The 11,691-nt window shown below is 37.4% G+C and overlaps 1 protein-coding gene across 8 annotated transcripts in view; it reads right to left on the bottom strand.

The window, feature by feature from the left end:
* Positions 1-2,204: 2,204 nt before the first annotated feature.
* The window catches only part of ADGRV1 (adhesion G protein-coupled receptor V1), a 253,088-nt gene continuing 243,601 nt past the window's right edge, over positions 2,205-11,691 (bottom strand). For all 8 annotated transcript variants that reach the window (XM_085566958.1, XM_085566953.1, XM_085566955.1 and 5 more), the window contains 2 exons: positions 10,599-10,776; positions 2,205-2,670 (listed from right to left, as the gene is read on the bottom strand). In XM_085566958.1, the coding sequence (XP_085423084.1) occupies positions 2,552-2,670; positions 10,599-10,776 (297 nt within the window). In that variant the 3' untranslated portion in view covers positions 2,205-2,551. The remainder of the gene's footprint in view (positions 2,671-10,598; positions 10,777-11,691) is intronic.

Raw genomic sequence — 11,691 nt, forward strand, 5'->3', positions numbered from 1 at the left:
TACAGTAAATCCCTAAGCAGGCCAGTTGTGCAACAAGTTGAAGTGACATAAAGTATTAACATTTATGGTGATGAGTCCAATCAAACAAACATCCTCTTTATAAGCTTACTCATGACATGTAGTAGCATGTTCTGAGAGTAGTGAATCATCTATTACAGCTCACAGCCGGGCAAGTGTTGCAATAGTTCTGTAAGGCCAGGTTTCACATTATAAGTTTCATTATTTAGTGGGTAAATGAAAAGGATCAGCACTCACAAGGTTTACTTCATCTCAGTTTATTCAGGAAGAATGAGCCAGATTTCTTGTAAGGAAAGCAAAAAAAAGTGCCATATTGCAGAATATCCAAAACTAATCTTAACTCCACACTCACAAATCATTCAATGATACTTGCATTTCACTCAAGTGCTCAGAAAGTCCCTTTTCATCAGGAATACTTTGGGCAAAAAAGTGATTTGTAAAATTTGCTTTGATGGCTTACTTTTGCATAATTTTTTCCACTTTATATATCTGTATGCATCTGTGTATGTGTTGTGATGCACTGCACTCAATTTTAAAAGCTGCCCCTTCTGCTCAGGGTCTTCCTGACTGCCCTGTGTGTTGCCCACAGTAAGGAAAGGCCCATCTACTGTCCCCCACTCCCACCCTCAAGCTCACATTAACTTTTGACATTTATCAAAAAGACTTGGCTTTGTTCCCTCTATACCATGAACAGTATAAAGAGACAGGTATAAATTCCTGGGTCAGAAATTTTAGACTCAATAGAGCTGATCAAATTCTAGTTATGTGCAGACATATTCTTCTTTCCCAATTCAAACATATTAAAAAGCACTTGTTGAAGGTCTTTCCTGACTAAAAATAGTTTCCTTTGTCTGTCAAGGCTTTTGCAGCATTAGACCTTAATGTTGGTGTCTGTCTTGGATATAGGTGATGACTATAAACTGTGCTGTCATATTAGCTGTTATAGAACAGAAGTGACAGAAGTAGGATTTGTTTATTTTGTTGGTTTTGGCTTTTTTTAAGCTCAACAATTAATTAGATACAGCAAAATTTGCATATAATTCTAGAAAAATTAATGGAAAGATTACTATAAGAAAATTTTTCTTTTAAAGGCAGAGGTTTTTGCTCAGACCTTACCCGGTATAAAGCCTTTAGCAAGTTCCTGAGGAATGTATAAAAGACTTACATTCTCATTTACTATACATCTATACTACACTGAGAAACATTCAGAGGAAAATTCCCTTGGTCTCCTGCTTTAATATGTTTTTCTTCCAGACTGTCTGTGCACAAGCAGAGTTAATGATTCCTAAATGATCGGCCTGCCCCAACCTCTCAGTTCTGAAATATTTTCTCTGTTATTTTTTCTTCTAAGGAGGGAACATTTCTTGCTCATTTATGGCCCCAGATTACTGATCTAACTCTGTAATGTAATATTTGAACCCTTCAATCAGAACAGGACTATCTACATGGAGATCAATAGAAAATTCAACTCTTTGGAATTCCTCCTATTTTTGACTGTGAAGAGTGAAAGAGAGCTTAATATTATGAAACCAGTAAGATAAAGAAGTTAAAAGCACACAGCTGCCAGTGGCTTCACTCTTGTTTTTCATCTCCCCTTCCCTCTGTGTTTCAGATCATTGCATATTTATCATGTCAAAGTTTAAATTTAAAGCTCTTTGGATCAAGGCTTGTGTCTTTATTTGAATTTGTTCACAGATTTGGGTACTTAAAAAAAAAACAATGAGAAGAGTACAACTTAGGTGTTACAGTGCGCTCATGGGCACTCTGCTTCCCCTTCCCTGGGACCCTGTGACTCTGATCAAGATAACCCTGGATCCCTCCTTCCTGCCCCAACGGGGTTGGCAGAGAGCCAGGGAAGCCCACCCTGTCCAAAGTCTATATAGACCCCTGACATTTCCTGTTCATCCTCTTTTGCCCCCTCTCCACATGGACATCACAGAATAAAGAGAGCTGAGCCAACATATATTGGGGTAAGAGCCTCTTTTGGAAATCTTTGCCATCTCCTGATATTCCCTCCCCTCAAAGCCTCGGATCTCTGGGCTAGCCTGATAACTCAGGGGGCTGTGACGGGGGGAATGTCACTTAGGAAACTTAGAAAAACTGTACCACTACAACGCTTTCCTATTCAACAGGGTGTCTGCATCACTTTTCATCTTCATAAACAGTAAGGAGAAATAACAGACTGGTTTGTATCAAACAGACTCTATTGCTTTATTAATCAGTGTTAATGTACAGGTTAATTTTAAAAAAGTTACAGTTTATGAAATGTACCCTCTACTTACAAGATACAAATCTAGGCCAATTGCCATGGTATCTATTGATGCTCACCCACTATAAAAAAATTTACAGTTTTTTTTTTTTTCTGATATACAAAACCTCAAGCAAACATTCCTTGTTAAACATTCAGTAAAGATAACAGCATTCTACTACAGTTTCATATAGTGTTTTAGTGCAAAAGGAAGTACAAATATAAAAATACTGAGGCTTGAATAAAAAAACACAAGAACAACAAAAACCCAAGCAAGCTGCGGAGTTAGAGGTGAGTGTCAGCTATGGGTATTCTTCTAAGCTCTACGATCTGGGAATTAGCCATGCTGCCACCATCCTGGCTGCCATGACAAGACTCGTTATCACTGACACTGAGACCTGCACCTGAAATAGAGAAAAAAACAACAAAAATAAGTGAGAATGAAATTTTGACACAGAAACGGGGATACTCTGTCCCACTTGGCTTTATTCTGATTATTGAAACATTTCCCTACCCTGCAATCACGTGGCAAGTTTCCTCATACTAGTTCTACCCTTCTGAATTCATGGATTATAACATTAGCTGACATAGCTGTGTATCATCTGGATATGCTTTTTCATAATCCCACTGTCATTCACTCTATTTGGCCCATTAAGTGCTACAATAGATATTTAGAGGTTGCCTTGAAATCAGAAAGTATAAATCAAGGCCTAGCTTGGACTGCCTTCATGGTCTGGCTGCTAGTATCTGGTACTTCCAAGGACTTCCTCATGAATAATTGAGTTCTAATAAAACAATTTTCAAGTTAAAAGATAATTCCAGCTGTCTTAATAGGACAGTAATTTCAACATGAGAAAAGAGGCTGAACAAATATTCTTTAAACCCACATTTGACATAAACTGTTGCATTAAGTTTTATTTCTGCCAGAAAACAATACTAGAATTTGGCCCAAGCGAACCTCCAAAACATGTCAAGAAGACACCTCGGGAGGCTATGTTCTCCATACGTTTGTCATAGGACTTCTGCTAGCTTTCTGCTTCCTATTTGTTTGATAGGGATTTCATTTGGGCTTTTATTGTGGGGGAGGTTTGAATTGATTAGTGTGAAGATTCATAATCCTGCACTAGTTTTTATGAAATGCAAATATTTTTCAGACCAGTTTGTCACAAAAAATCTGTTGAAACGATAAACTTAGAGCATTTTCAGCTCCTCTCCTCAAGCTATACAACAAATTCTACACAATACATGAATTTTGAGGGCTTAGGGTGTCTTGGCTTTAAATTTGTTGAGAATTGCATATCAGTATATTGAGGCATGAAGATATCAATGCAAATCACTTTCGAGTATGATCTGGCAATGATGTAATTTACAAATTATGGGGAAGTCATTTGTTTTGGGAAGAAGCAGATCTGTTACCACATGCAGTTCAAGGCAGCTACAAAGGAATGACATCTAGCTCAAAACAGCCCTGAACAAAGTATGCTGGGAGAGGCAGTGATTTGCATTTCACACTGAAAAATATTTTCTAGAGTTTCTATCAAGTATACAGTACATCTCTTATTTCTGCCTCAGCTGAAATTCCAGTTTTTGGTTTGTTTGACAAAAGAAAGGAGTAGTTTAATTTTTAAAAAATTCTTCACCTTTTTCTATGCTCTCTGTTCCACTTTGACAAAGTTTTCTTTTAGCACCCTTCTACACACCACCCCTCAAGCAGAATAGAAGTACTGTAAAGCAGGCATCAGTGAGATGCTGCTTTGCTGTGGGAAGTTAGGCTGCAATCTTGAATACAGAGTTTGGTCCAGAGAACCTGCACAGAAGGTCCTGTAGGACTAGCCAGGTTTTCCTGCAGAAGTCTGGACAAAGTCCTGGTAGAGCCAAACTTTGATCCATTCCCTATGATCCAGGCAAAAAGTGGATAAGATGCACCATAATCCTTCTTACACCTGGTTTTGGTGTTTGGGTCATGGAGGGAACATGCATTCACTGACACTACTGAGTCTTTAGGTTTCCATCACCCAAGCTCTTGAGAAAAAAACTACTGCCAGAGTATGACAGGAGAAAAAATATCCATCAACATACAGAGATACAATAACAAAGTCAAGATTGGGATCTGAATTATTAAAATACTTGTTTATAAATGTATTGAAGTTGATTTATATTTCTATGCACATTCAACCTTTTAATTGAGCCAGATCCTAATATCCAAAAAGTGCTTGAAGGTCCTGGGAAAAACAGCAATTGTTTGAACAAGTTATTTTGTTTGTTTGATGTTTGATTATTTTAGAACGGAAACCTGACTGTAATCGGGAAGATGAATCAGACTGCTGTATTTACCGCATGGGGACAGATGATCAAGTAAAAACCATAAAGTAAATAAAATACTTCTAATGAAGTAAGAACACAATACTTCTTATGTAGCATACTAGCAATCAAATTAATTCAAGATATTTAGTCAATCTGAAAGGGTATGAATTTCAAAAATTGAACCTCCCCCCACTATTTAAAACCCCTTGAAATCACACATATGATCACCCTGGGCTCAGATTTCAAGATGAACACTGAACGTTGGTGTTAGATATTTGTCTTACCAGTGGCTACACTGGTAAAGTGGCAACTATTTAGCACAGGGTTTCTTTGAGAATCTTTTGCTGGGTACTAAAAAAATCAAGTATCGGCCTAATGGTATTATACTCTGTATATTCTTAAATGTCATATATGTGCAAGTTTTGTCCGTGCTCTGTGCAAAGTCAGAGAAGATCTTTTTTCTTACAGAGGTTCTTATCAGAAACTTGGAAGTCAGAGACTGAAACTGGGTACTTTAGGTTTACAAGGGCCTTGCTCTGCTGATGCTGCAAAGACAAACTATGTTAGAGTTGATCCTTTTTAGGAATAAGAACTGAAACGTAACCAGGATACCAGCTTACCAAACAATCGGCAGGCTGGAAAGGGTATGACTGTTTACACAACTTTCACAGAGTTCATTCGTCCATTGTGTTCTCAGATTAGAGTGGAATTTAAACTTAATCAGATCCCAAAAAAGCATGCACTCTTCTAGTGATGCTAGAATTGGATGCTAGATATGTAGCAGGGAGTATTACTTTTCCCCAATTTGTGAAGAAAAATAAGCACGAAAATGAAGCCTTTATTTAATTTCTTTTTGAATGCAAGCACTAGCTGTAAACTGAAAAATCTCAGCTCAGGCCTCAAACCCAGAGAGGCTCCTCCACTGACATCTGCTGGTGAAGAGCTACACCAGTGCATCCCTATGTGCCCTGGAACACCAGCTGTTATCTGCTTGCTCAGAGATAGTTCAGACTTTCACTAAAACATTTTAAGGGAAAGAGTCTATTTTGTGAGTGCTGTACTCGTATCACTGGGAAAACTTTTTATCTCTCAAGCACTTATATCTTGCTTAATCAATCATGGTTTTATTATTCGTGTGGGATGTATATAAATAATCTACACAAACCAAATTTAATTCTTCTTTCATGTTTTTAACTTCATAGAAATTACACCAACAGACACCCAGCTTCTAGAAATAATGTTCAGATTGAACTAAAAATGCTTACTGGGCATTGTGCAGTCACATTCAATAACCATCAGGTAACATGTATGACAACCACAGATGAGAAAACTGAATGACTATGCAAAATAGCTCTTTCCTTTCTTTCTTTTTTTCTTTGAAGTGAGCCCTTCAAAACAGATATTATGGAGATTGATAAGGCAGGAACTTTGCTACTTACAATCTATATGCCTTGTAATAGAGAGTCTCCAGGATAGTGCACTGAACACCATTCAGAATTGAAATTACAAGTGTTTTGTCAGGCTCAGGATGACCACATAAGATGCTTTATTCCTAAACCAGGCACCTTCAGTGGAGTCACCAAGGTTTAAAAAATGCTAACTTTGGAACTCTAGCTGTATTAGATTGAAAATCATGAATCATTTTATATAACATTGCTATTTTAACAGCTGCATTTGTATGGGGTTTTTAATTTAGTAGATTTTTCCAGGTATTTTCCATGTCAGGGAATCATTAGAATATTTGCATCATATTAAAGAAATACCAGAATATTTCTATAATATTTATCACAATTGCCTCTATTAAGATCAAAAAAACACTGAGGTATGAATGTAGCAGTATTCTGCTTAATATGTATCTTGATACTACCATGGTGGGTCACCCGTCACCTCTGGAGGAGTTTAGGCCTCACTCAAAGGCTTTGGTGTGTTTTAGTTTCACATTTCATCCAAAGGAATAAATTGGTTTTGTGCATCACAGAAAGGGAGAGGACAAGAGTATTTGTAAGATATAGATGGAAGTTCAGAAATCAGTAAAGCTATCATGCATTTATTCATGCCTTAATGCTTCTCTACCAGAGTACAAGTCTTCAGGGAATTCTAGTATATTGGGCTTTATTCTCAATTACAATAACATATGAGTCTGTCGCAATCTGGAAGGCAAAGATCTTACTAAATTGACTATCAATATAAACCTTGCACAAGAAATCAGATGGAAAATTAGATCCAGTCCAAAATTGCATGTTTTTAAAGTTATTACTGAAATTAACAAAAAACTAATTAAAAAAAAACTTTCTTAATAGAAGCTGTTTGAATAATTATAAGAGACATAAATAAAATACAATTAAATAAATAAATAAAAATTAATATTTTTTTTAAAAAAGCGTTTAACACATATCAGTTAGCAGGACATGTCCCTAAATTATTTTTCCTACCATTATTGTTTCATTATTTCCTTCACATAAGCTACCCTGGAGCTAGCTTGTCTTCCAAAAGATCTCCAAAATAAAAGAAATTACATGATGTAGTGAGCAGAGTGAATCCCAACTGTGTATTTCTGTATGCATATAAGCATATTTGATGGAAAGAAGGAATTACTTAGCAAGGCATTCACATACAATGACTGTATGATACAAGAAGCCCACTGGATTTCTCACACAAAACAGAAAAACCCTATCACCATTTGAGGCTTGTTTAAAGCTAGCATAACAGGTGGCTAAGAGACAGTACACTGCTGTCCACCTTATTTGCTAGAACTGCAATTGTATGCCTCAATCTGACCCAGCCTGTATTTCAGGTTAATCTGTAATTAGGCCCAGCATTAATAACTGTAGAACCAAGGGCTAAGTGCACAGTTCTGTGACACATTCCTTTAGCAACAAGGCTGAGTGTGCCAGCACTATTTATGGGGCTGCACTGCACACTGCAAATTACTAAACACTGACAAGTTAAAACCAAAGTTTTTTCTGTGGAGGATTGGTTGATTTTTTTTTTTTTTTAACCTGTCTTCATTTCTACAGCTGAGAGTGGCAGAAGGGCAGGAATGAAATTTTAGCTTTGCTATGATTATGCTCACTCCCAGTGATCCTGGCTGGCAGGTTAAACCTTGCAGCCACAAAATTATTCCCTGTGAGCATAAGTTAAACCCACCTTCAGACAGCTCAGAACTACATGAGCAGAAAGAGCAAATGAAGCACAAAGGGGCATAAAAACATTTTTACATATTCCTCTGTTCATCAGTGCTGATCCTCCGTCAGTCCTTAGAGTGGGAACTAACATTTTAGCTCTTATTTATAGATAAGTTTTAGTACAGATTGACAGTTTTAGGGAACACAGATGATAGAAGTCTCTCAGTTTATCAAAGGTAAAGTTCAAACAACAGTATTTTTAATCTTCCTCCAAAAACAGCACCCCCCCAGTTTAGCAGTGATAAAACTAGTTAATGTGAGGGGAAAAGCATCTTCTCCCTGCTCTTACAGAAAAAGGAATTCTCAGCCTTCTGAAATAAAGTCTATTCCAAATGTGTTTGAGAAGCTCCTCACACAGCTAATTACAGGCAAGAGCAGTTCAGCAAAAAGGCATCTTAACTGCCTTTGCACTTTAGCCTATTTAGAGAAGAGGTTCTCATCTTCCAATTGCCAATGACTGCTTCCTTGGAGCAAGGACTGGTGCTCAAAGGGCATCAGACTAAGTCATGTAGAATGGGAGAGAGAAGGGAAAGAAGAATAAAAGGAGAAATCTAACCTGGCTTCTTGTGGTTTCATGTGAGCACAAGCAATGGTGCTATAGAGGAAGAAATGTGGTGTTGAGAGACTAGGAGATGAATTCATTTCAGTGCCTGCTAGCTTAACTATTATCATAAAACTCCTGTTAGATCAAAGCACAGTGAATACTTTAGCAGCATAGGTCCATATTGCCAAACAGAAAAAAAAAATCCAGCTTTCCACCACCTCATCTCTTTTTTTATTACTTCCATGTGATTCCCTGCCTCCCTCTCCTTGGCCATGCACTTAACTGAACTGGAGAATATGTCAGGATGGAAAGAACAAAAAAGATTTTTAGCTATAGAATAGCTTGTTGGGTTTGTGTTTGTTTTTGGTGTTGTTTTGGGTGGGGTTTTTTTGTTTTGTTTTGGTTTGGTTTTTTTTTTTTTTTGTGTGTGTGTGGGTTTTTTGTTTGTTTTATTTTGTTTTTGTTTTTAGGAAAAAAATGTTGAGCTAGAGGTTGTGTCTGAGACAACAGATGATAAACATTTACTTTGCTGGTCAAAGATGCTCTAACCTTACACACCACTTCTTCAATTCATCTTGTTTAAATGTGAGCCTGAAGCCATATGAGACAACTGGTTTGGTTTAGAAATCATGGGTATTTTTGCTCTTGTAACACCACTGGGGACACCATGAGGGCACATGAATAAGCATTGATGTAGAATTGTCTGGCACTACTTTAATCAGAAATGTAAACACAATATTTTTCTCCAACAATGGCCTGAGGTCACTACCTCAAATCACATTAATATTAAATGTTTATAAAAATTATGATAAAATTTTACTAAAGAAGACAATAATAGAATTTAGGCAAGAAAATCTAAAGTTGGTCTTAGACCTACTTTCTCAAAGAACTTAAAACAAGTTAACTAGGGATGGAACTTGAAGACTTAGGAAAATGCAATGAAGTGCTGAATATGTGTTGAATTGTATTATATTTCAGCTATGGCTGTTGCCTAGATTGTTCCTCATGCATTAAGACTCAGTCTTTTACAGTGTACTGATCCCAACTGAGTTACTTAAGCAGTAAATATTGTGTAATATTAGAAGTGTTATATGTAGATACTTTAATGTCTTATTAAGTATCTATGAATTTCCTTAGTGTTGAAGTCAAGCAATAAAAGCTACCTTCTTATATACTTAAAGAAAAAGGTTTTCAACTGTAACTTCTGCACCTAGTTTTGAAAGTCTTGAGAAAAGAAAAATGGACTGCTAACAAAGTAGAACTAGTCTGTAAAAATGTTTAGAAAAATTAATAAGCATAAAACAGATTTTCACAAAACAGAATGGTTTGGGTTGGAAGGGACCATAAAGACCATCTATTTCCAACCCCCTGCCATGGGCAGGAATACCTTCCACTAGATAAGGTTGCTCAGAGTCCTATTAAACCTGGCCTTGAACACTGACAGGGATGGAGCAGCCACAGTTCCTCCAGTAACCTGTGCCATGGCCTCCTCACCCTCACAGAGAAGATTTTCTGCCTAATACCTAATCTAAACATGCCCTCTTTCATTTCAAAGCCATTCCCCATTGTCCTGTCCCACTATGCCCTTGTTAAAGTCCCTCTCAACTGTCTTGTAGCCCCTTTAGGTATTGGAAGAGACTCAAAGCTCTCCTGAGTGCCTTTCCTTCTCCAGGCTGACAACCCCAACTCTCTCAGCCTTTCCTCACAGCAGGGGCTCTCCAGCCCTCTGAGCATTTTAATGGCGTCCTCTGGACTCAGTCCATGTCCTTCACATGTTGAGGGCCCCATCATTAGAGGCATTTCTTCCAATATAAATCAGCTTAGCATATAGAACATTATGAATTACCGAATAAAAATATCTATTTATTATCAGCATTCCCAGTCTTCCATCCAGTTTGACTTTTCTTGGTATCACTGAAAGGAAGAAGCTTCTGAAATTGTGTGTGCCAGGTCACTTATTCTTCTATGCCCACAAATATCTTGCCGTTGTCTCTTGCAAGGCTCAGTGATATTCCTAAAGATCATTTAGGTGACCTCTTGCTACCAAGCAAGTCCACTTGTACTTTACCTGGGTGGGCTTTGGTTAGTGTATGCCACATCTTATCAGGTAGGATTCCTCTGCCTCTTTGGTTGTCCTATCAGACCTTCCCATGACAACTGACCTTTAAGATTTTCACTGGAAATCAGATTCTATTAAGAGACCTTATTAACTGTATCTCATGGAATGGTGGCACCATTAGGATGAATAACAACACAGCAATACAACAAATTTTGAAGGACAAGGGGAAGAGTCACTCACCAGTCTTTAAAGCAAATATTAGGTCATCAAACTCCTGTGATTCCTCATCAGCAACTAATGAGCTGGTACTGAATCCTCCAGACGGGTGGAAAACATTACCATTTTGTGGACTCTGCTTAAAGGCAGCACTAGCTTGACTAGCAGGCTGCAAGGATGCCCTCTCCCAGTCTGCAGGCACCTGCAGAGTTTAAAAAGACACAAAAATTCAGTAATCATCAAAACTACTGTAAAGAAACTGGAAATTATGACCAGAGCTGAACTAAAGACCAAGAGATTTTGGAACCAGCTATTCTGTCACTTCTATAATGGACCAGGAAGCCTTTTTAAACCTTTTAGTAAATTGTAACTATATATCTATATCTATATAGTTACAATATCTAATGTATATGTATATGTATATGTATATGTATATGTATATGTATATGTATATGTATATGCGTATGCGTATGCGTATGTGTATCTGTATCTATATCTATATCTATATCTATATCTATATCTATATCTATATCTATATCTATATCTAATATATCTAATATATCTATATCTATCTATCTATCTAATATATCTATATCTATCTATCTATCTAATATATATCTCCCTTTCCCTTGCCTTTCCTTCCATTCTGTATTGAGTTTTCATGGCCAAATTTTGGCAGTAGGGAGGGTTACAGCGGGGTCTACTGGGGTGGCTCCTGTGAGAAGCTACTGGAAGCTTCCTCCATGCCTGGTTGAGCAATCCCTGGCAGCTGCAAAGATGTATTCACTGCCACAACTGGGCCAATTACAAATGGTGGTAATGCCTCTGTGCTAACATAATAATAATAAATAATAATAATAATAATAATAATAATAATAATAATAATTAATAATAATAATAATAATAAAGGTTATTGAGCAGATGTAACTGTGCCCAGGGAAGAGCAGGGTGAGAATTTGTGAGAGAAACAATTCAGCAGTCACCAGAGTCAGTGGAGAAGGAGAGGGAGAAGATGCTCCAGATGCAAGAGCTGGGATTCCCTTGCAGCCTGTGGTGCAGACCATGAGGAAGCAGATGTGGCTCTGCAACCCATGGAGGAGCCCCATGCCAGAGCAGG

The sequence above is a fragment of the Lonchura striata genome, chromosome Z (genome assembly GCF_050655825.1).
Source record: "Lonchura striata isolate lonStrDom1 chromosome Z, ASM5065582v1, whole genome shotgun sequence".
Lineage (NCBI taxonomy): Eukaryota > Metazoa > Chordata > Aves > Passeriformes > Estrildidae > Lonchura > Lonchura striata.